Source organism: Hevea brasiliensis, chromosome 8 (assembly GCF_030052815.1).
Source record: "Hevea brasiliensis isolate MT/VB/25A 57/8 chromosome 8, ASM3005281v1, whole genome shotgun sequence".
Classification (NCBI taxonomy): Eukaryota; Viridiplantae; Streptophyta; class Magnoliopsida; order Malpighiales; family Euphorbiaceae; genus Hevea; species Hevea brasiliensis.
In genome coordinates this window covers 7307764-7333362 of record NC_079500.1, presented here as the reverse complement: position 1 = coordinate 7333362, position 25599 = coordinate 7307764, and the positions used below count along the sequence as shown (strand labels likewise).

Sequence of the window (25599 nt, the reverse complement as noted above, 5' to 3'; positions counted from 1 at the left end):
TTTGGATGGAAATGCATAATATGTCTCTGTCTTTTCATCAATATGGCTAACAGATGGATCCTCTTGATTCTTAATTAATGAAACCTTCCAAATCAACATATATATTGTGTTAAAATACAAAACATTATTTGACAACAAATTTCAATAATATGGTTTTGCTTTTGTAAATAAATCGATAATTTTTTATTGGATGCAAAAATTTATGCCATTTAAAATAACATGAACTGATCGATTCAATAACTCTTATGATTTAATAAAAAGTTAATTCTTTTGAGTTTGATTATTTTGACAAATAAATAAATAATTAATTTTTAAACTATTTTTTTTATAATTAACATTTTGAACTAAAGTAAACAATTCATAAATCGATCTAGAATTATTTGTATATAGTATCTTAATAATGATTTCATTCAACTTAATCAAAGCGATTTGCCATCTAACCTCTACTATAAATGGCTAAATAACTGTCAAAATACTTATAATGTTATTCAAAAAATGTTATTTTTTTATTTATAAAAATAGTATAACTAATTTTCAACGTTAATACATTTCTGTTAGACATTTATAGTAAAGACAATTATATGAAAAAACAATATATATATAAATAAAATTAATGCTATAAATAAAAATGATTATTAGTTAATGAAATTTAGGTTTAAAATTTTATGCAGCTATTTAAATACTTAAAATGAATTTTTATTTTTATTTTTTTATAATTGATTATGACTAAAATTTGAACTTAAGGTTTGACTGTTTTGGAGATTACTAAAAAAAAATCTTGTGATTCTTAAGCTGTGATTCTTCAATACACAGTTTTGAAACGCAGTCGATGGAAGGTAATTTTTTTTCTTTTTAAATATTGTGACAATTAGGTAATAATTCGAATTAGTTTTTGCGTAATTATATTATTAACATTTAATAAACATTTATAATACAGTGAGGATTAGTTTTAGATATTATTGACTAAATGCCATTAAGATTTAATCTTTAAAAAAAATATAAAAATCATTTCCGCTGGTTCATTACTTAGATTGAAATAATGCCAAATTAATAAAAACAGTTGAATAATAGTTGATATAATTAATTCATCATGATGCTTTTCTTTTTTTAAGGAATAATTCATTCATTTCTATTGTCAGTGTAAGGCTTCTAACTCTATATAAAATCATCTTAATGACATAACAATATTAAAACAACTATATATATAACAAATTTTAGAATTTCATTCTTTTCAAATTAATATACACATTAAAAATAAAAATTGTATTAATAATGATATAATTTTATAAAAATTTAATTGATTTAATGGAGAGCACTATTACAATTAAACTAAAGATACTCTTCCATATAAATAAGAATATCTTAAGAAAGTAAAAGGGTTTAAATACTTTTCAATTAACAGACTCTATTACTTTAATATATATAATAATTAATAATTTAAATTATTTCAAATTAATAATAATATTTATTCTAAATACTCATCTATCAAATAATTAATAATCAATAATTAAAAATTTAAGCACATACCTCTTTGTTGGAAACATTTTTTTGCTCTCCTCCTCTTCTTACTAACCCTCGAATAATCGAGCTTATTGGACACATGACTTCCTTGTCATTGAGGTCACTTTGATCAAAACTTTTCTTCAATGTAGATGAGTCTGGAATTGTTGAACAAAGAATCTTCGTGTTAGGACAATTATACAATGTAAAGAATTTTAATGAGAGCCGGTCAAAAGAAATATGACTGTCAGCACAGAGAGCCATCAGCTTTGGTAGCCCAGAAAGATGAAGCCGAATTAGGTTAGGAAACACTTTTTGGCTTATTCTCTTGTTTTTTTCTTCTTGTACTTCTGCAACAATATATTCCACCTTAGGACAATCCCATATGGTTAAATATTTAAGCTGCTCCAATTGCTGAGCTACAGAGAGAGGGAAAACCACTTTTACCAAACCACATTTATTCAACTTAAGCTCTTGCAAATTTGATAGTAACCAAAGGGATGGAAATAATATAGAAATAATTTCTACTGGTCCAGTTGTAAATTGAAGTTGGGCATGCTCAATTTCTGTCTTATTATTCATTCGAGATGTGTTCTGCTGTTCAATATCCTGTCAAACAAAATATATATGTTATTACACAGTTGAATAATAATAAATCCAATTCATGCATGAAGTTTATGCAGGCATTTCTCATGAGTGGGATCTTAGAATTCATTTTTTTTTAATTATGAAAGCAATTATTAACAAAATAGAAATTATTTAATTTATTTAATGAAAATAACTATAGAAAAACTAAACAACCCTAAACCGTTTAGCTATAAAATTAATGACGGAAAATTTAGAAGCACTGTCACCAATTCCATTGCTAACCAAATGGGCAATTTGTGCTCCATTTGGGAACATAATTATCAACTAAATATTCTCTAGTGCAAATTAAATTTGGCAGCAATTTTGCACATCATTTAACGATAAAATTAGTGATGAAAATTTCTTAAATATAAAAATTCCGTCCCTAATAAATTTAACGACAATGTAAAAATTAAATTATTTTAGAATTCATAAAATTTGTGATTAATCTATCATTAAATTAATTTAATATTTATATTATAATTAATAAAATCCATCTTTAAATTACTTTTCAATTATTTTAAATAATGATATTGAAACAGACTCTATTACTTCAATATATATAATAAATAACTACTTAAATTATTTCAATTGAATTTAGTGGAATTGATTTGAATTCTAATACAAAATTATAGCAAATGGAAACAATGATCTATTTTTCCTTTGTTTAAGTAAATTCAAATTAATTTTGTGTATACATATATTCCTTAATTAAATAGAGAATTATCAAACAATTCTTTTAATTCTAAACCTTTAACAAGGATCATATACATGTATAAAATGGAGAGCGGATCGTGATTTTTTTAAGTGTCCATTTAAATATGTATTTTATTTTTATAAATGTAAATTTTACTTCGAAATAAAACATTTGAAAATATCAAACTCAAATCCTTTTATATATATATATATATATATATATATATATATATTCTAAATAATTAATAATTAAAAATTTAAGAACATACCTCTTTGTTGGAAACATCTTTTTGCTTTCTTCCTCTTCTTACTAACTGTTGAATAACTGAGCTTGTTGGATACATGACTTCCTTGCCACTGAGACCACTTTGATCAAAACTATTCTTCAATGTAGATGAGTCTGGAATTGCAGAACAAAGTTTCTCCATTTTAGGACAATGATCCAATGTAAAGCGTTCTAATGAGGGCCAATCAAAAGAAATATGATTGTCTGCACAAAAAGCCATCAGCTTTGGTAGGCTAAAAAGTTTAAGCAAAATTAGGTTGGGAAACACTATTTTGCTTATTCTCTTGTCTTTTTCTTCATCTTGTGTTTCTGCAATAATATATTCTATCTCATCACAAAAAAAGATAGTTAACTCTTTAAGCCGCACCAATTGTCGAGCTATAGAGGGAGGGAAAGCCACTTTTAACAAACCACATGATTCCAATATAAGCTTTTGTAAATTTGATAGTCGTTGGCAAAGGGATGGAAATAATATAGAAATCATTTCTACTGGTCCAGCCATAGATTGAAGTTGGGCATGCTCAATTTCTGTACTATTGTTCCTTTGAGATGTGCTCGGTTGGTCTATATCCTGTAAAACAAAATATATATATTATTGACACATGCAGTTGAATAATAATGGATCCAAATCATGCATGAATTTTGTTTAGCCATTTCCTATTCATGGAATATTAGAATTCATTTTTTTTTCTAATTAATTATGAAAGCAATTATTAACAAAATAGAAATTATGCTAGCCAAAAGTAACATAATTTTATAAAGATTTAATTTATTTAATGAAAATAACTATAGAAAGCTGAAGAACCATATAATTTTAAAACCATTTAGCGATTAAATTAATGACTGAAAATTTCCCAATACAAAAGTACTGTCACCATTTCCATTGCTAATTATGGTGACAATTTTGTGCTCCATTTGGCAATTATGACTAAATATTCTCAAGTGCCAATTAAATTCGACGGCGATTTCGCATATCATTTAATGATGAAATTAGTGATGAAAAATTCTTTAATATAAAACTTTTATTCCTATATTTAACGGCAATATATAAATTAAATTATTTTATAATTAATAAAATCCATCATTAAATTAATTAAATTTTATATTATAATTAATAAAATCCATCATTAAATTAAATTAAAAGTTTTTTTATGATTAATAAAATCTATTGTTAATCAATCATTTTATTAATTTAAAAATTAGATAGTTTTGATTAGAGGGTCACAAAACCTAATTTCTACATCTTTTGTCCTTCTGTTCCTTCTTATTTTTGAACTTGAAGTGGACTCTCTCTCCCCTTCTCTCTCTCTCTCTCTCTCTCTCTCTCTCTCTCTCTCTCTCTGTGATAGTCGTAGCCGTCACTGCTTCCTATATCTCTCTCTTGTTCACTCCCTAAGCCTTTCCTTTTTCTTTGTGAAACCGAGCCCCTCTAAGGTATTGATGGTAAAGTTTCAATTTAGTTCTTATTTCTTTGTTTTATTTCGATTCTTTGTTTGCCATTCTAATTTCTATACTTCCGGCATATCTTGACGGACCATGAAACCCAGCTTCCCAACGAAGTTGAGAGTGGGGGCTAGTTTAGTTTTCACTTATTTGTTTCTTTTCTTTTTAATTTTATCTATTTCCTGGGTAATTGTTGATGGACATGTTGCAAGAAGGTTGAGTTGCTTCGTCTCATTCAAAAGCCTAACCAGGGTGAACTTCAATATTGAGCTGTTTTAACAAAGAGGATTGAACCCAAAGGATTTCATTTTCCTCTCTAGATTGTCCTTCTGCAGGTTTGAATTTCAATTTCCTCTCTAGATTGTGCTATTTCGATTGACATTTTAAAGAAATATTTGATCAAATCTCACTAATTTTGAATCCTAACTTTAGAGCAGGCCGTATTTTGTGCTTGTTTGCTTGCTTTTGTTCAATGAAATTTTGAGTTTGTGGTTGCTTGTTCTCTGAGAAAGAGGGAGATGAGATAAGAAATTTTGTTTTTAAGTTTGAAGGAAAATTAACTTTGTTTTGGGTATATTAGTTTTTTGCCCCCTCTGGGTAATGGAATTATTTTTGGATAGTAATCAAAGTAAGTGTTTGTGAATCTTTGTTTATTGATTGATTTTTTGGCTTGATTGATTATTCATCGATACGTATAATAAGAAATTTGAATTGCAGAGCCATAGGATATAAAATTATGTTCAAGCCTGTCATGATGCTTTATGTCTTAGGTCCCTTAATTTAGAGCAAGAAACTTATTATGGTCTAGTTTCCTCCATATGAAGCCCATCAAATTGCTTTGTTTTGAAATATACACTAGCTTAGGAGTTCAGTCATAGTACGTATAAGCTTAAAAACAATCTTAACATATGTTGTTATGCAGTCAAGGCTTGAATTTTTTGTGGCTTTAGCCTACCAGTACCAAGCAATTTAGGTAAGAGCTTAGCCTAGCCTCACAATGGAAATTGGTATTCAATTTTATGTTATGAAATTGTATAAAATTAATTACCAATAGATTCCATCGATTGCAATGAACCTCATTGATAATGTAACGCCCTCACCAAAGGTAGTCCGTACATTTTACTGTTCTGACGACTAATGTCTGTTCGGATAGTCAAAATGTCTGGAACTACACCTAAACTATAGTGAGGAGGCATAAATTGAAGAAATAAATGTTAAGAAAATATAGGAAAAATTTAGAGAAAAATAAATTAAAGTTTAGAGAATTTATAAATTGGTATAAAATAATAAAAATAACCCGATGAGTACCATGAAAGGCATTTTGGTCATTTTACCCCTAGAGGTGAATTTTGACTTAAATGTCAAATTAAAATTTGGAAATAGAATAATTAACATAAATTAATTTTATGAATTTGAATTTGGAAAATGGGAAGAGAAAGAAAAGAAAAGGAAAGAAAAGAAAAGAAAGGAAAATAAAAAGACTTATGGCATTTAAAGAAAAGAAAAATAAGCTTATGAAAATTTAAAACAAAATTAAGTACAATAAAAATATAAATATATAAGCCACATAAGACAAACCCCAACCACCTTCCTCTTCTTCCTCCACTTCTTTTCTCTCTCCCTCTCCCTTGTGCCGCCCACCTTGGCCCCTCAAGTCCACCATTTTTGTCAAGCTTTCAAGCTTGATTTTCCAAGCTTCCACACACCAAAACTCATAGCTCCCTTTACAAAAAATACTCCCTACACCCTAAGGAAGCTATAGATACCAAAAAGAAGCAAAAAAAATTGAAGTTTGGCAAGACACCCAAAAAGGTTAGTGCTCAAAACTCTTAATCTCTTCTTTAAGCATGAAAATCATGCTAAACCAAGTGAAGATTTACATGAAATTAAAAAGAAAAATTTGGGAAAGAAACCCTTGAATTTGGCAGCCCTAGAGGAACCATGAAAATGATGGATTTTGTTGGTTTTAGTTTAGTTAGGGAAGTTAATTTACAAGGTATTATATGTGGAAATTGGTTTCATAGTTATATATATGCATTTGATGTTTGAAATTAGGGTTGTGCACTTGAAAATGAGGATTTTGTGACATTTTTGAATTTGACCTAACTGTGTTGAGATTGATGATAATAGAAGTGACATGTATGCTTATTTGGAGTTTAGAGAAGGAGGAGATTGAATTTTGGGAGTGTCAAATTTTCTCTGAGTTGGGACTCAATGAGTCCAGTGTGTTTGTTGAACACTAACTGACAATGTGTGACTCCAATTGGTATGAGGCCAATCGGAGGTGTTTTGGGACATCCAAATCTTCATTTCTCAAGAAGAAACCCTACCCAAATTCTTTCAAAATTATGACCAATTCTCTACCCAAACCCGGATGACCAAACACTGCCAACCCAGAAAATGACCAAATGAACAGTACGTGTTCATTTGGTCATAACTCTCTCTATACTGGTCCAAATGACCTAAAATTTCATCAATGGAAAGTTTAGACATAGGGCTACACTTTTCATGAAGACCACTTAATCCAGTTTTGCCTTTAACCAATCCAACTTGTTAGCACAAGTTGGGTCACTGAAACTGCCAACCCAGAAAATGACCAAATGAACAGTATCATTTAGTCATAACTCTCTCTATACTAGTCCAAATGACCTAAAATTTCACCAATGGAAAGTTTAGACATAGGGCTACACTTTTCATGAAGACCACTTAACCCAGTTTTGCCTTTAACCAATTCAAATTGTTAGCACAATTTGGGACACAAATCCAACCAGAAAATGACCAAATGATTGTTCATTTGGTGATAACTCTCTCTATACTGGTCCAAATGACCTAAAATTTCATCAATGGAAAGCTTAGACATAGGGCTACACTTTTCATGAAGACCACTTGACCCAGTTTTGCCTTTAACTAAATCAAATTGTTAGCAAAAATTTAGTCACTAAAATTGCCAACCCAGAAATTGTCCCAAAATACTATTCCTTTGGTATTTTGACCATAACTTGAGTTTTATAACCCCAAATTCAATGATTCAAAAACTGAAATTCAAGTTTAAACATAGAGGAGCAATTGTTATGAAGGAAGTGTGACTAAATAGACATCCTAACCTAGTCAAATTCCTAGATAAAGATAACACATCAACATGAACCTAAAGAAAGGTTCATGGAAAAAATGCTATATAGGATAATTAAAATACTCATAAGGAAAATTTAATATTAAAAATGATATGAATATGTAAATTAGGACTAATGTCCTATTAATATGAAATTAATGGTACCAATGAACAGTACTAGAAAATAGTAATAGTGAATAGTGCTAAATTAATTAAAAATGTTTAATTGCCCATAGTATACCTAGACTTATTTATTTAGTTTGGATAAATTGGTATACCAATTAGGGACTACAAATAGCAGTACTGCTTACCGAAAAAATCATGAACTGATAAAATATGTTTGGTATGATTGTTCTACAGGCTATATGCCCACTTACTGGTCATTGTGCCTACTTTATTTCTGGCTTACAAGCCTGACAGCGGGTCTCGTGCCCTACAGCTGGCGTCGTGCCTGACAGATGTGTATGGGATAGACATATGGCTGTCTAACTAGTATACACCCGTGCATCCAGCTTTTATAATTTGTTATAGGTTTTCTTGGGCACTGATAAAAAAATTAATTAAGACTTAAAATACAATAAGTAATCATAAAAGATCCCGATAATGTTAATTATTTCCAAAGAGCAATAAAAATGTAAAAGACCCAGAAATTATGAGTTGCATATATTGTTTCAAATTATTAAATTATTGTTATTATAAATTATGCACCACTAAGCATTATGCTTAGCGCGTTGGTTTTCCATCGTGTCGGTACTAGAGATTAGTCCCAGCAGCAGTAGCACCAGTAGTGCATTGACAGAGCTCTGATCAGATCTGCCATTGTCCAGAGACACCTCACCAGTCTTTTGATTTTGGTAGGGCCCATGTATAGACTAGTATTTTGGTTCATTATGTTTAGTCATGATGTAATTACTAGTTTATGATGTATTTCATTTTGGACTTGAAATGAAAACTTATAATTTATTATCTATGAATTTCCATATGAATGCAATAGATGACACTTCATTTTGAGATCTCATAAATAGTTGTGAATGATATGATAAAAGAGAATATGATATGGAAATATGTGAGATGACTATGAATATGTTAACAGGTGATAGTGGAATCCGCCAGATGCTAATAAAACAGAGGAGGATCTGTCCGGGTCTCCATAGAAATAAGATATAAAAAAAAAAAATTTCTACACATAAATTACCTGATTTAAATGACATTAAAATTTACAATAGACATGACAAGACAAGATAGGGTGCTCCGGCACCGAATGTGGCACTTCTTGCTCGGCTATACAATAGACGAGTAAGGGGCATCACATTTAGTGGTATCAGAGCCTGGTTTAGGCGGTCCTAGACCTAGATAGATAGAAAGAAATAGTTGCATCACATGCATGGGCCTTTAAATAGAGTCGAGGTGACACTAATGCAGATCTGTTTCTTTGTCTATTTTATAGGATTGATGGCATCTGATCCTTCAGAGCATGGACCTCCAAGATAAATAGACGAGGAAGTAGAGAGTCACGCACCTGCTCCTAGTCAGGGGAGAAGTGGTAGTAGAGCAGAGTGATCTCGAGGTGCATCGTGAGTAGGCACAGCAGCCTTCTATGAACAGATGACACAATTATTCCGTCAGATCACTGAGCCATTCCTCACCACACCACCTCCACCTCCATCCACACCACACCACGCCACCTCCACCTCCACAGCCATAGCCACAGCCACCACCACCACCACCACCATCGACCACCTCCACCCCCACACAGAACTTATACAGATCTCCACTAAAGAGACTGCGAAAGTATGGGCGATTGACTTCAGAGGTAAGAGGATGATGATCCACCGCAGAGAGTATTGGTGGAGAGGACAGAGGGTATTATAGCGATTGCACCGCAGAGCAAAGCAGCTTGGAGTGTGCTCACACCGCTACAGGAGGATGCATATAGATGGTGGGTGATGATCTAGAGTGGTACACTGCACAAATCACTTGGGATTTCTTCTCGGCTGAATTCGAAAGAAATACATCGATCATGTGTACTTGGAGGCCGAAGGAGAGAATTTCACATTGAGACAGAGGCGGTGATAGTCTCGAATATGAGCGAATTCGTGAGACTTATCGGATATGCATTGTAGTTGATGCCGGCAGAGGTTGATAAATGCGTAAGATTTGAGGATAGACTGAATGACAACATCAGGTTGATAGTGACATCTCACCACTTCACAGATTTCTCTCTGTTGATAGCATCAGCCCATGATGTGGAGAGAGTTAGAAATGAAGAGCAGTCCAGAAAGGATAGGCAATGCAAGAGAGGTCCTGGACAGGGCCAGTTTAGTGCACCAGCTACTAGTAGTAAGAAGCATAAGGGTTCACAGAGCGGACATAAGGCGGAGGGGCCACCGGAGTATCTATAGCTAGTTCCTGTGCACAAGAACAAGAGAATCAATTTCAGTGCCAGAATGTACCCACTGTGGCAGGATACACAGAGGGGAGTGTCGACTGTTGACTGGTGGATGTTTCAGATGTGGGTCTACGGATCATTTCATACGAAGTTGTCCACAGGGGAGTGCTCCCACTGCACTACCACCGACTGAGAGGTCTGCCCCGACAGTGCAAAGGGGTAGAAGACCTGTGAGGCCTGAGACAGCTGGTACATCACAGAGGGCTTCTGAGACTACAGAACGGCCCGAGGTTGGAGTAGCACCCCGTGTGTACGCTATGGCTAGAGAGGAGCCAAATCTGGTAGACGTTATCAGAGGTACATTTCCTAATTATAATACCTTTAAGTATGTATTGATAGACCCTAATTATATTCACCCCTATATATACATTGTATCTCCTGTTAAAAAGAGGATACCGAGAGATGGGTTAAAAGATGACATGCTTGTCACTAACCCTTTGAACCATAAGGTTATGGTAGATTATCAACTGAAAAGGATCATATCAAAGATAATAGATGGAAATGAGAAGGAGGCTGTATATGAGATGAAAGAAGATGAGTACAGAACTGGTTGAAAAAAAAAAAAAAAAAAGAGTTTGTCTATTGGGATTATACCGTGGTGACTATGCAATGCTCTTGATGTTTGTGCTGTAAGTTGCAGATTACAGTACCGACTTGGGACTATTGTGTAGAGCTACGTATTTTCAATAGTAAATCGAGATAAGGATAAGATTGTAGAACTATGATTAATAAGACAGACAAAAGAAAAAGTAAAGTATTATAACACAAAAAGGTGAAAAGACAAGGAGATAGCGGTCCCTCGATTATTTACACTGTGTAAATTTCGAGGATGAAATTTTATTTAGAGGGAAAGAATTGTAACGCCCTCACTAAAGGTAGTCTGTACATTTTACTGTTCCGATGACTAATGTCATTTGGATACCAAAATGTCCGAACTACACCTAAACTATAGTGAGGAGGCATAAATTAAAGAAATAAATGTTAAGAAAATATATGAAAAATTTAGAGAAAAATAAATTAAAGTTTAGAGAATTTATAAATTGGTATAAAATAATAAAAATAACCCGATGAGTACCATGAAAGATATTTTGGTCATTTTACCCCTAGAGGTGAATTTTGACTTAAATGTCAACTTAAAATTTGGAAATAGAATAATTAACATAAATTAATTTTATGAATTTGAATTTGGAAAATGGGAAGAGAAAGAAAAGAAAAGGAAAGAAAAGAAAAGAAAGGAAAATAAAAAGACTTATTGCATTTAAAGAAAAGAAAAATAAGCTTATGAAAATTTAAAACAAAATTAAGTACAATAAAAATATAAATATATAAGCCACATAAGACAAACCTCAACCACCTTCCTCTTCTTCCTCCACTTCTTTTCTCTCTCCCTCTCCCTTGTGCCGCCCACCTTGGCCCCTTAAGTCCACCATTTTTGTCAAGCTTTCAAGCTTGATTTTCCAAGCTTCCTCACACCAAAACTCATAGCTCCCTTTACAAAAAATACTCCCTACACCCTAAGAAAGCTATAGATATGAAAAAGAAGCAAAAAAAAAAAAAAAAATTGAAGTTTGGCAAGACACCCAAAAAGGTTAGTGCTCAAAATTCTTAATCTCTTCTTTAAGCATGAAAATCATGCTAAACCAAGTGAAGATTTACATGAAATTAAAAAGAAAAATTTGGGAAAGAAACCCTTGAATTTGGCAGCACTAGAGGAATCATGAAAATGATGGATTTTGTTGGTTTTAGTTTAGTTAGGGAAGTTAATTAACAAGGTATTATATGTGGGAATTGATTTCATGGTTATATATATACATTTGATGTTTGAAATTAGGGTTGTGCACTTGAAATTGAGGATTTTGTGACATTTTTGAATTTGACCTAATTGTGTTGAGATTGATGATAATAGAAGTGACATGTATGCTTATTTGGAGTTTGGAGAAGGAGGAGATTGAATTTTGGGAGTGTCAAATTTTCTGCAGGTTGGGACTCAATGAGTCCAGTGTGTTTGTTGAACCCTAACTGACAATGTGTGACTCCAATTGGTATGAGGCCAATTGGAGGTGTTTTGGGACATCCAAACCTTCATTTTTCAAGAAGAAACCCTGCCCAAATTCTGTCAAAATCATGACCAATTCTCTACCCAAACCCGGATGACCAAACACTGCCAACCCAGAAAATGACCAAATGAACAGTACGTGTTCATTTGGTCATAACTCTCTCTATACTGGTCCAAATGACCTAAAATTTCACCAATGGAAATTTTAGACATAGGGCTACACTTTTCATGAAGACCACTTAACCCAGTTTTGCCTTTAACCAATTCAAATTGTTAGCACAAGTTGGGTCACTGAAACTGCCAACCCAGAAAATGACCAAATGAATAGTATGTGTTCATTTGGTCATAACTCTCTCTATACTGGTCCAAATGACCTAAAATTTCACCAATGGAAAGCTTAGACATAGGGCTACACTTTTCATAAAGACCACTTAACCCAGTTTTGCCTTTAACTAATTCAAATTGTTAGCACAAGTTGGGTAACTGAAACTACCAACCCAGAAAATGACCAAATGAACAGTATGTTTATTTGGTCATAACTCTCTCTATACTGGTCCAAATGACCTAAAATTTCATCAATGGAAAGCTTAGACATAGAGCTACACTTTTCATGAAGACCACTTGACCCAGTTTTGCCTTTAACTAAATCAAATTGTTAGCACAAATTTAGTCACTAAAACTGCCAACCCAGAAATTGTCCCAAAATACTATTCCTTTGGTATTTTGACCATAACTTGAGTTCTATAACCCCAAATTCAGTAATTCAAAAACTGAAATTCAAGTTTAAACATAGAGGAGCAATTGTTATGAAGGAAGTGTGACTAAATAGACATCCTAACCTAGTCAAATTCCTAGATAAAGATAACACATCAACATGAACCTAAAGAAAGGTTCATGGGAAAAATGCTATATAGGATAATTAAAATACTCATAAGGAAAATTTAATATTAAAAATGATATGAATATGTAAATTAGGACTAATGTCCTATTAATATGAAATTAATGGTACCAATGAACAGTACTAAAAAATAGTAATAGTGAATAGTGCTAAATTAATTAAAAATGTTTAATTGCCCATAGTATACCTAGACTTATTTATTTAGTTTGGATAAATTGGTATACCAATTAGGGACTACAGATAGCGATCGCCACCGAGAAAATCATGAACTGACAAAATATGTCTGGTATGATTGTTCTACAGGTTATATGCCTACTTTATTTCTGGTTTTACAAGCCTGACAGCGGATCTCGTGCCTGACAGACGTATACTGGATAGACATATGGCTGTCTAACCAGTATACACCCATGCATCCAGCTTTTATAATTTGTTATAGGTTTCTTGGGCACTGATAAAAAAATTAATTAAGACTTAAAATACAATAAGTTATCATAAAAGATCCCGATAATGTTAATTGTTTTTAAAGAGCAATAAAAATATAAAAGACCCAGAAATTATGAGTTGCATATATTGTTTCAAATTATTAAATTATTGTTATTATAAATTATGCACCACTAAGCGTTATGATTAGCGCGTTGATTTTCCATCGCGTAGGTACTGGAGATTAGTCCCAGCAAAGAAGAAGCACAAAGAGTGCAATCGACAGAGCTCGATCGATCCGCCATTGTCGAGTCACCTCACGGGTATTTTGTATTTTTGTAGGGACAATGTATATACTAGTATTTTGGTTCATTATGTTTAGTCATTATGTAATTACTAGTTTATGATGTATTTCATTTTGGACTTAAAATGAAAACTTATAATTTATTATCCATGAATTTCCATATGAATACAATAGATGACACTTCATTTTGAGATCTCATAAATAATTGTGAATGATATGATAAAAGAGAATATGATATGGAAATATGTGAGATGACTATGAATATGTTAACAGGTGATAGTGGAACCCGCCAGATACTAATAAAACAGAGGAGGATCTGTCCGGGTCTCCACAGAAATAAGATAAAAAAAAAAATTCTACACATAAATTACCTGATTTAAATAACATTAAAATTTACAATAGACATGACAAGACAAGATAGGGTGCTCCGGCACCGAATGTGGCACTTCTTGCTCGGCTATATAATAGACGAGTAAGGGGCGTCACAGATAACCTCAATTACTAAGATTTTGAAATTTGTTGGTAAATCGGTAGAAAATTTAAAAAACTAAAAATATCAAATATTACAATCCATTGGCAAATTTACCATTGGATTTAAAAAAAAAAGTTGGTAATTTTAAAAAATTTTAAAAATATATTTTTCAATTAAAATAATAAATTTTTTATTATTTTTAAGATTAATTATTTTTCTTATTTATTATTATAATTGTGTTTTGATTTTATGACTAATAATTATTATAAATACATTATAATGAGAGGAAAAAGTGCTATTTAAAAAAGACAAAAAATAGATATTAGGAAAGAAATGAGGAAAAATTATATTAATGTTGAAAATGGAAAATATAAGGTAAAAAATTAAAAGAGAAGAAAAAAATTAAAAATGAAAAAAATGATAGAAAAGAAAAGAAATGATCAGCTAGGAGAAAAGACATCTAGAGAAAAGGAAAGAAAACCAGAGAAAAGACAAGAAAATGATAAAAGAAGAAAAAAGAAAATAAAAGAAAATGATGAGAGAAGAGAAAAGAGAAGAAAATAGAGAAAAGAGAAGAAAATAGAGAAAAAAAAAGGAAATGAGAAAGAATAAGAAATGAGAGAAAATGGAAGAAAAATTAAAATGAGAGAAAAAAAAAATAATTGAATGAATGAAATGAGAAAAGGAAATATGTTGTTTATATATGTATACACACACATACGTACAATCTATTGCTAAATTAAAATTAAAAAAAAAAAAAGATATTGGCCCTATAAGAATTACCAATGAATTTTAACAAAAGGAAACTTTGTTGTTAATACGTTGGTAAATAAAAAAAAGGCTAGCTTTTGAAAAGGAAAGGAGGAATTTTTTCATATGAAATTTATTAACAGATTTCAAAATTCTTTGATAATATATTTACAGATTTGAAATCCATTAGTAAAATAAACATTATTTATTTTTTGTCTCAAAAATTACCACTACCAATGAATTTTAAAATTGTTGGCAATTTAAATAATTTTTTTTTCAAAAATTATCTACGAATTTCAAATCCGTTGATAAATTATTAACGGATTATAAAATATATTGATAAATTACCATTAGATTTCAGATTATAAAATAGGTTGATAAATTATCAACAGTTCTCAAATCTGTTGATAATTATAGTGTTTGATTATTTATTATCATTTATTTGAGAATTATATATCTCTTGAGTTTCAACTGAAGTTTTGGTAGGAATTTCCAAGCATGAGATAAAATATTTCATTTGAAAGTTGTTGGGTTTCAATTTGCGGTGGATATGAATTGGGATTATCGTATTGGAATTCTTGTTTCTGTTGAAATTTATGTTGGGAATTTTTTTTTTCTTTGATTGTTATCTACGATTTTCTCCATTGATTTGAATCAGGACGGATAAGTTTTTGTTTCGGGAGCTAGAATTAGGCATTGGCTTGTCAATTTCATCAAATCACATTAAGTAATCAGAATAAAAGCATGGCCAAATAGACCAATCCCATTAAGACCCATCCTGTGGCTACTAATGCTAATTGGAAAAACATCTTGAGGAACATAGGACCAAAACCAAATACGCGGAAAAAAAGAGACAGAGACTGAGGCCTGATATTTAATCATTTATATGGTTTAGTTGGTGAAGTGGGAAGTTAGCTTAACTATTGCTGAGATTTAAAGAATAATGAAGTATTTTTCTAGTTACTGAAATTATTTATTAAAAAGTTAAAATATATCAAGTGCAATTATAAAAGTTTCACTAAATTTTAAATATATTTTTTTTCCTTTAATTATAAATAAAGATAATTTGTAAATGAGATTTACCTTGCCAATATTTGGAGTCACTTGCAGAACCGTGAAATCTTGAGTTTGAACCTAATAAAATCAAATAAAAAAAATTTAATAAATTTTGGTTCACCGTTCAGAGTTTTGCTTTTTATCTGTATGAATAATTTAATGAAGAGCTATTGATTTCTTGTAACCGATATTTCTTTTTAATATATTTGAAAAGATAAAAGCTTACCTTCCAGGACAAGGATTTGTTGATGATAAAACCAAGGAAGTTTGGTAGGTCCCTCAGCTCCAAATCTGTAAGTTCGGGAAACTCAACCTCGTCGTCCACTTCGCTGTTGTAGAAAATTCCCTCCATCTCTTTGCAGCGCTGTACAGATATTTTATGAAGTTGTCTCAATCCTTTAGCCATGGATAGTGGAATGAAGTACTTCAACTCATCACATGACTGTATATTTAATTCTCTCAATTTCCCAAAGTATGGAAGCTGAATTTCTGGTAACCGTGGAATCCCCTGTTCAACACATTCATCAGTTGATATTACCTCCTTCATATTTATCACTTTTATCAAATTCAAGACTTCAGCTTTCCCCATCAAGACTTTCATCCCAGTTTCTTTAATATCACTTGCATCATCTCTAAGTTGCAACACTTTCGCATAATTTCTGTCAGCTACAATTTCATTTGTGCAGCCTAAACAAATTTTAAATCTTTCTAAGTTTCTAAAGACTGAAACTTCAGGCAAAATGGAGGCTTTTGGTACAGAAATTTCTAATGCAGTCATATGATGAGTGTCTAGCTCGCTGAGGCTTGCATTGGTTTTCCTTCCGTCTTCCATGGGTTCCCAATTCCCAAAGCGATATGGTAAATACAACTCTTCTAGTTTAGACAGCGTTAACAATACGCCTGATGGAATGTATTCAAGGCGATCGACCCTCCTCAAGTCCAGCAACCTTAGATTTTTTAGTTGTCCTATTTCTCCAGGCAACCTTGAGCATCCATAACGAATTTCGAGTATTTCTAGTTTGACAAGAGCTCCAATGGCGCGTCCCCAATGTTCGTTAGATACCTCAAGACATAAGATTCGAAGATTCTGTTACACTCATTTCATATAGACATTTTAGGGTAGTTTTGCATTCATTTTGCACTTATATTTTAGTATATTTTATGTTTTTAGCTTTATTTTAGTTTATTTGTTAATTTTAGATACTTTATATTTGATTTTTGTAATTTTGTTGTTTTTGATAGGATTTTGTGGCAAATCGAGGATCAATGAGTGCATTAGGAAGTGATTTGAAGAAATTTGGGATTCTTTAAGCATGGAGGAAAGTTGAAGAAATCAAGCATAGAAAGATCAAACCAGAAGAAATTTGCTTGAAAACTTGCAAAACCTCATGCTCAGGCTAAATCGGAAATGATTAAGTTGCAGCACAAGTCAAGCATGAGCAGAAAATTCCATTTTACTATAAATCTACCGAGATTTCTTTGAAGGTCCGCTAACCTTAAGCATAAGGCGACCAGAGGCTAAATTTGCTAAGTCGCTTAGGGTTAAGCGAACCCTAAGCGTAATGCCTAACGTGAAAATGTCTTTGTGACTTGGATAATTTTACACCTCATTTCCTATCCACTCCTTGTCTTTTATTTACTTTTAGGGTAACTTTTAGAGACAATATAAATTCATCATTTTCCTTATTTTGACAACAAGAGGAAGGGAGGAAAAACAAAAAAGAAAAGAAAATTTAATAGAAAGAGGAGGAGACGCCATTCTCTCTGGGAAGAAGGAGCTGCTGCACGCATTTGGAGCTCCAGAAACCAGAGACTTTGGTTCTTCCACCTGGGTTTTCCCATTTCAGTCCTTTTATCATGTTTTTCTTTATTCTTCCATCTATATTTCTTGTAAATACCATAATGAGTGAGTAATTCCTTTAGATTTCAGAGTTGGGAAATATGTTTTAGATTAATTTGTGGATTTGGATTGGGTATTTCCTTATTTTATATGAATATGAGTTTTGATTCCTTCCTTGTGTGCTTGATTTACTTGCCCAATGTTGGTACCCATTGGGTATTGTGTTAATCTTTGATTGAAGGACCGAAAGGTGAAGGTCATTGATAGTTAATCAAGGATTGGAACTTAAAATCACCTAGATTTAGAAATAAACTAGGACTTTAAGAGGAATTAATTATTGGTTACAAAACTTAATGGGTTTTAAAGTAATCAAATACATACGAAAGTAGGTTTGGTTATTTTAGAATACACTTTGATTTGCTTGAAAAAGATATCAAAGGAATTTAGAATCAATTTCCTTCAAACTCTATTTTTCCCTAAAAATTGGAATGCCCAAGACAAATCCCAATTAATTTATGCATAAACCCCCAACTCTGGGATCACTTTTACCATAATTAGACTTTCGTTTAAATTACCCATTGTTAATTTTAGTTTAATTGCGAGCTAGAATTAGAATTTATTTGTTTGCTCTTTACCCATTTCAATTAGATTAATCAATTTACCTTGCTCATTTACATTTACCATTTATTCATTAATCATTAGCCCAAATAATCGCTTCATTCATAGTTTAGTAATCAAACAAAGAAATCCGTGGGAACGATACTTGATTCATCACTTTATTACTTGATACGACCCGTATACTTGCGGATTCACCACACCAAGTTTTTGGCGCCGTTGCCGGGGATTTGATTTTTGCTTGATATTAAACGATTGTTTGTTTGGTTAATTTGGGCATTTTATTTTATTTTCTTTTTACCATTTTACTTTGAGAATTTGTTTATTTTTGTTTTTCAGGTGCTTTATTTTATGAGAAGGACAAAAAGTGAAGAAATCAATCTATTCTTTGACCCAGAAATAGAGAAGACAGCAAAGGCTTTAAGAGCAGAATCTAAAAGGAGAAAAGCTGAAATTAAAGCTCAACAACAACAAGAAAGAGCACAAGAGCAAGAGCAAGTACAAGAAGAAATGGCTGACAACAACAACAACAACAATAACAACCGCTCTGTGAAGGATCATGCCTATCCTAACATTGGAGATTTCATGCCAAGTATCACAAGACCAAGGGTAGAAGCTAATAATTTTGAACTGAAGCTCACTTTGTCAAATGGTACAACAAGCACAATTTGGAGGAAATCCAAGTGAAAGTCCACATGTGCATCTGGCACACTTTCTTGAGATCAGTGATATGTTGAAGATAAATGGAGTTTCTGATGATGCAATTCGACTCAGATTATTTCCTTTTTCTCTGAAGGACCGAGCTAGAGAGTGGTTACATTCTTTGCCACCGGGTTCTATCACAACATGGGATGAACTTTCTCAAGCATTTTTAGCTCAATATTTTCCACCAAGCAAGACAGCTAAGCTGAGAAATGAGCTGACTTCTTTTAAACCTAGAGATGATGAGAGCTTGTATGAAGCATGGGAGAGGTACAAGGATTTGCAAAGGAGATGTCCACATCATGGGATTCCTAAGTGGATGCTTGTTCAACACTTTTATAATGGAGTTTCACCACTATTAGGAGTACAATTGATGCATCTTCCGAGGTGACCTTATGGAGAAATCAAGATGAAGCTTTTTCCGCTCTTGATAAAATTGCTTATAACAACTACCAATGGAGTTGTGAGAGGAATGAGATCAAGAAACCAGCTGGTATGTTCGAGCTTGATGCCATGAATATGATTAATGCTAAGTTTGATGCTTTGACAAAGAAGATGGACAAGTTAAGTATGAAAGTAGATTCTTCATAGGAGGTTACGTAATACACTAGAAATTGAGTGCAAATGTCAATTGTGCAGCAGATTTTTCTGCACTTAATCAAGATTTTTCAAGTGAGCAAGTGGATTATGTGGGGAACTACAATCAAAGACCAGGTGGTAACCCATTTTCTGCAACTTATGATCCAGCATGGAGAAACCACCCAAATTTCTCTTGGGGAGGTAGACAAAGGCAAAACCAGAATTTTCAAAGAACCTTACGGATATCAACAACATCAGAATTTTCAGCAGAATAGAGGCCCTCCTCCTGGAATTTCTAAACCTCAAAATGCACCTGCTCCACCTCTACCACAACAAGCACAACTAGATAAGACAGCTAGATTGGAATCTATGATTGAAACTCTACTTGTGAGCCATCAAAGTCAACAAGAAATGATTTCTCAATTAGCATCTAAAGTGGATCAAATGGCAACACACAACAAGATGTTAGAGAATCAAATAGCTCAACAAGCTAGCTCTTCAAGTAACAAAGCATTTGGGAAGCTCCCTAGCCAGCCAAAAAATTCAAGGGAGCATTGCAAGGCTATTACATTGAGAAGTGGAAAAATATTGGAGAATGGGGATAAAAATATTGAAGAGAAAGTTGAAGAAAAGAAAAGCAAAGAAGGAGATGAACAAACTGAAGTTGAAGTTAGAATTGAAGCTGAGAAAGAAAATTCAATGGAAGAAAAAGGAAGTAAGGAGAGGGAGAGCAAAGAAGAGGAGCCCAAATATGTTGCACCTAAAGCCTACATGCCACCTTTACCATTCCCACAAAGGTTTCAGAAAGCAAAATTGGATAAACAATTTGGGAAGTTTTTGGAGGTATTGAAGTCTTTGCATGTGACTATTCCTTTCACTGACGCCTTAGCACAAATGCCTTCATATGCCAAATTTTTGAAGTAGATTTTATCTAACAAGAAGAAATTGGAGGAATTTGAGACTGTAGCTCTCACGGAAGAAAGCAGTGCCATTTTGCAAAATAAGCTTCCACCCAAACTGAAAGATCCTGGGAGTTTCTCCATACCATGTCACATTGGGGATATCAGTATAGATAAGGCTTTATGCGATCTAGGAGCCAGTGTTAGTCTGATGCCATTGTCTATCTATGAGAAAATGAAGATTGGAGAAATGAAGCCTACTACCATATCACTACAGTTAGCAGATAGGTCTATTAAATTTCCAATTGGAGTAGTTGAGAATGTTCCTCTGAAAGTTGGGAAATTTTTCATACCAGTGGATTTTGTGGTATTGGAAATGGAGGAGGATGTACACATTCCTATTATTCTTGGTAGACCTTTCCTTGCTACTGCTGGAGCTGTGATTGATGTAAAAAATGGGAGGCTTACATTAGAAGTTGGGGAAGAGAAAGTTGAATTTAATTTGTTTCAAGCAATGAAAAAGAAAGATGATTCAAACTCATGCTTGAGAGTTGATGTGATAGATGAAGAGGTTAGAGAAGTGCTTAAAAAGCAACATCCTAAAGACCCCTTAGAAGCTTGTTTGGTTCATAACATCAAAAAAAAGGATGAAATTGAGGAAGCTGCAGAATATGCTACAATTTTGGAAGGAAATCCACCATTGCCTATGGCTGATATTGAAAAGATTGGGGACTTGAAGCAAGAAACGACTTCATCATCAAAGTTTGAAAAAGGTGAAGCACCTAAGGTAGAGTTGAAACCTCTTCCAACAAATCTCAGGTATGCTTTTCTAGGGCAAAATTCTACATATCCTGTGATTGTTAGTGCTAAATTGACTGATTGTGAGGTTGAAAAATTATTGAGAGTTCTTAGGAAGCATAGAAGGATAATTGGTTATACCATTGATGATATTAAAGGAATACATCCTTCTGTATGCATGCATAGAATTTTGTTGGAAAATGACCATAAAGCCTCTCGAGAATCACAAAGGAGATTGAATCCAAACATGAAAGAGGTTGTGAAAAAGGAGATCTTGAAATTGCTTGATGCAGGTATTATTTACCCTGTTTCGGCGACAATTGGGTAAGTCGATTCATGTTGTACCTAAGAAAGGGGGCATCACAAGAGTTAAAAATGAAAATGATGAACTAATACCTACAAGAATCAGAATCGGATGGAGAATGTGTATAGATTATAGGAAATTGAATAAGGCAACTAGAAAGGACCATTTTCCATTACCATTTATAGATCAAATGCTTGAGAGACTAGCTCATCATTCTTATTTTTGCTATTTGGATGGCTATTCAGGGTTCTTTCAGATCCCTATTCACCCAGATGATCAGGATAAAACTACCTTCACATGTCCTTATGGTACCTTTGCATATCGAAGGATGCCATTGGGACTCTGTAATGCCCCTGCTACATTTCAACGATGTATGATGTCCATATTTTCTGACATGATTGAGGGTATTATGGAAGTGTTCATGGATGATTTTTCTGTGTATGGTAAATCTTTTGATGAATGCTTATCTAACTTGTCTAAGGTTTTGCAGAGATGTGAAGAGTTCAATTTAGTTTTGAATTGGGAAAAGTGCCACTTTATGGTACAAGAAGGAATTGTTTTGGGCCATCTTGTGTCAAACAGGGGTATTGAGGTGGATAAATCAAAGGTAGAAGTTATTGAGAAAATGCCACCCCCAACATCTGTGAAGGGAGTGAGGAGTTTCTTGGGGCATGCTGGATTTTATAGGAGATTCATCAAGGATTTTTCTAAGATTTCTAAACCTCTTACCAATTTATTGAGTAAAGATGTGGAATTTAATTTTGATACTAATTGTATGAATGCTTTTTGCAGGATAAAGGAAGCTTTGATATCTGCTCCTATTATGCAGCCACCCGATTGGTCATTACCTTTTGAGTTAATGTGCGATGCTAGTGATTATGCCATTGGGGCTGTTTTGGGACAAAGGAAAGATAAGAAGGTGTATGCAATATACTATGCAAGTAGGACCTTAGATGATGCTCAAATAAATTACTCTACTACAGAGAAAGAGTTTTTGGCAGTAGTATTTGCAGTAGACAAATTCAGGTCCTATCTTGTGGGGTCTAAGGTAATAGTGTACACGGATCATGCAGCTATCAAGTATCTCCTTCAGAAAAAAGAGGCTAAACCTAGATTGATAAGGTGGGTGTTACTCCTTCAAGAGTTTGACTTGGAAATTAAAGATAAGAAAGGAGTAGAAAATGTGGTAGCGGATCATCTGTCTAGATTAAGGCAAGAACAAGGAGACAATGCAGGAAAAGAGCCCCAATAGATGATTATTTTCCTGATGAGCAATTGTTAGCAATCATGAATGCAAAAACCCCTTGGTATGCAGATTTTGTGAACTATCTAGTGTGTGGAATCCTTCCACCTGATTTAACATGGCAGCAAAAGAAGAAATTTCTCTTTGATGTGAAGGATTATGATTGGGAAGAACCATTTTTGTTCAAGAAATGTGGAGATGGGCTGATTAGAAGATGTTTAGCTGATGAGGAGATAGGGAATGTTATCAAAGATTGCCATTCTTCACTTTATGGGGGTCATATGAGTGTGACAAAAACTGCAGAAAAGTTCTTCAAGCAGGGTTCTTTTGGCCACACATGTTTAAGGATGTGAGGAAGTTTGTAAATGCATGTGATAGGTGTCAAAGGATGGGTAATATCTCAAAGAGAGATGAAATGCCCCTCCAAACTATATTGGAAGTGGAATTATTTGATGTATGGGGCATTGATTTCATGGGACCCTTTCCATCATCCTTGGGACACAAATACATTTTAGTTGGAGTAGATTATGTGAGCAAATGGGTTGAAGCTATACCATCTCCAACTAATGATGTAAGAGTTGTGATTAAATTCCTTAAAAAGTTCATTTTTACAAGATTTGGAACTCCACGTGCCATTATAAGTGATGGAGGATCTCATTTTTGCAACCATCAATTTGAAAGATTATTGCAAAAATATGGTGTGAAGCATAAGGTTGCAACACCCTACCATCCACAAACTAGTGGTCAAGTGGAGATTTCCAATAGAGAGCTGAAAAGAATTCTTGAGAAAACAGTGAATTGTTCGAGGAAAGATTGGTCACTAAAGTTAGATGATGCTCTTTGGGCCTATAGAACAGCCTTTAAAACCCCTATCGGAACTACCCCATTTAGATTGGTTTATGGGAAGGCTTGTCATTTACCTTTGGAGTTGGAGCATAGAGCATATTGGGCCATAAGGACACTGAACTTTGACTTAAAAACTGCAGGAGAAAAAAGAATGCTGCAACTAAATGAACTTGAGGAGCTTAGATTGGATGCTTATGAAAATGCCAAGCTTTACAAGGAAAGAACTAAGAGATGGCATGATAAGCATATTAGGAGGAAAGAATTTCAAGAAGGTGATGTTGTTCTTCTATACAACTCTAGGTTAAGGTTATTTCCGGGAAAATTGAAGTCAAGATGGTCAGGGCCCTACACTGTTATAAAAGTATACCCCTATGGAGCTGTTGAGATAAGCAATGAGACCTCAGGGACTTTCAAAGTTAATGGGCAGAGATTAAAACATTATATTATTGGAGAACCCACGCAAAAGTTTGTAGAGGTTTCATGGCTTGGTTCTCCAGTCAGGGATACTTAGGAGAATTGGAGTGGAAGGTCAAGCTCAAGACCTTAAACAAGTGCTTCTTGGGAGGCAACCCAAGCGTATCCTTTTATAGTTCATTAATTTTCCATTTCATTTTCATTTCAGTTTTCACCCTCATTAAACTCAAAAGTGACATTTGCTTATCTTTTGTAGGTAATTCATGAAGATTTGGCAAGTTTACACTTGTTGCAAAAACAAAGAATTAAAGGGAAGCAAGTATAAGCAACATTCTGCACTTTATGCAGTGCATGTGAACAGTAACACCTTTAAACTTGTGCTAAATTGCTGATATTGCAGTCTACTTGATAGCACATGTTTGATTTTGTGTTTTGTGTAAATTCTGTGAAATGCAACTTGAATGAGGATCAATTTTGATATTTAGGACTGATGAGAGCTTTATTGAAGTGCAAAAATAATGTTTGTTAAGTTTCACCTTTTAGTGTATATATAATTTTGTAGTCTGATAGGAATTTGCATGCTTTTGTTGGAATTGTCGCTAATTTACGCAATCTATGATTTTTACTGTTCATGCTCTGTTCATCTCGCTAAAAGGTCAATTTCTACATTTTTTCGCAATTCTTGGTTGATTGGAACTTATGCAAATGTCTTTGAAAATATGCTTTTGGTGTAAGTTTAGGAAGGAGACCATTTCATTTAAATGTGCAAAAATGATAATCACAATTGGTGCCTAAAATGGACAATGATTGCAAAAGCTAAATGAACATGTGCTATGCTTAGTAAGTTATGAGAGAGATAAACTGAAATCCCTAAATTTTATGGTGTTTATGTGTATTTGGTAACTGCTAAAGGTTACAATGGCATTCCATAACTTTTGGACTGATTTTGGTAAGCAAAACCACAATTTTGCCCAGAACCTGCCGAAACTTGCTGATGACATTGCTTGTCAAGCAAAGTCTTAAGCAACTTCTGCTGAACCTTATGCCTAACCCTAAGCATGACCCAAATTACCACATGTCTACCCCACATTTTAAAAGGCCCAGCATTTCCGCCAATTTTCCAAAAACCTCGCCAACACTCCCGATAAACCTCGTCGACTTCCTTCCTCACGCCATTTTTTCCGGCAAAATTTTTACAGGAAGCCGAAAGGTTTCATCCTTTTCATTAAAATGACAAGAACCAAAATGTGGTCCTCTCACAAACCTAAACTCAGAGGACTTCGACATTCTGTC

General features: G+C 33.3%; 1 protein-coding gene, 1 long non-coding RNA gene and 1 other non-coding gene across 3 annotated transcripts in view; 1 reads left to right on the top strand and 2 right to left on the bottom strand.

The window, feature by feature from the left end:
• The window catches only part of LOC110636714 (uncharacterized), a 64715-nt gene extending 39122 nt beyond the window's left edge, over positions 1 to 25593 (bottom strand). The window contains exons 1-4 of the mRNA XM_058150624.1: positions 25504 to 25593; positions 16293 to 17153; positions 16094 to 16144; positions 3093 to 3680 (exon numbers count right to left, since the gene is read on the bottom strand). Coding sequence (XP_058006607.1) covers positions 3093 to 3680; positions 16094 to 16144; positions 16293 to 17153; positions 25504 to 25593 — 1590 coding nt within the window. The remainder of the gene's footprint in view (positions 1 to 3092; positions 3681 to 16093; positions 16145 to 16292; positions 17154 to 25503) is intronic.
• On the top strand, positions 4203 to 5046 carry LOC110636756 (uncharacterized). Its single transcript, XR_002491393.2, has 2 exons — positions 4203 to 4543; positions 4765 to 5046. It is a non-coding gene; the product is annotated as an uncharacterized LOC110636756 (long non-coding RNA).
• On the bottom strand, positions 19426 to 19532 carry LOC131182698 (small nucleolar RNA R71). The gene has a single exon (XR_009150959.1). It is a non-coding gene; the product is annotated as a small nucleolar RNA R71 (small nucleolar RNA).
• Positions 25594 to 25599: the final 6 nt, after the last annotated feature.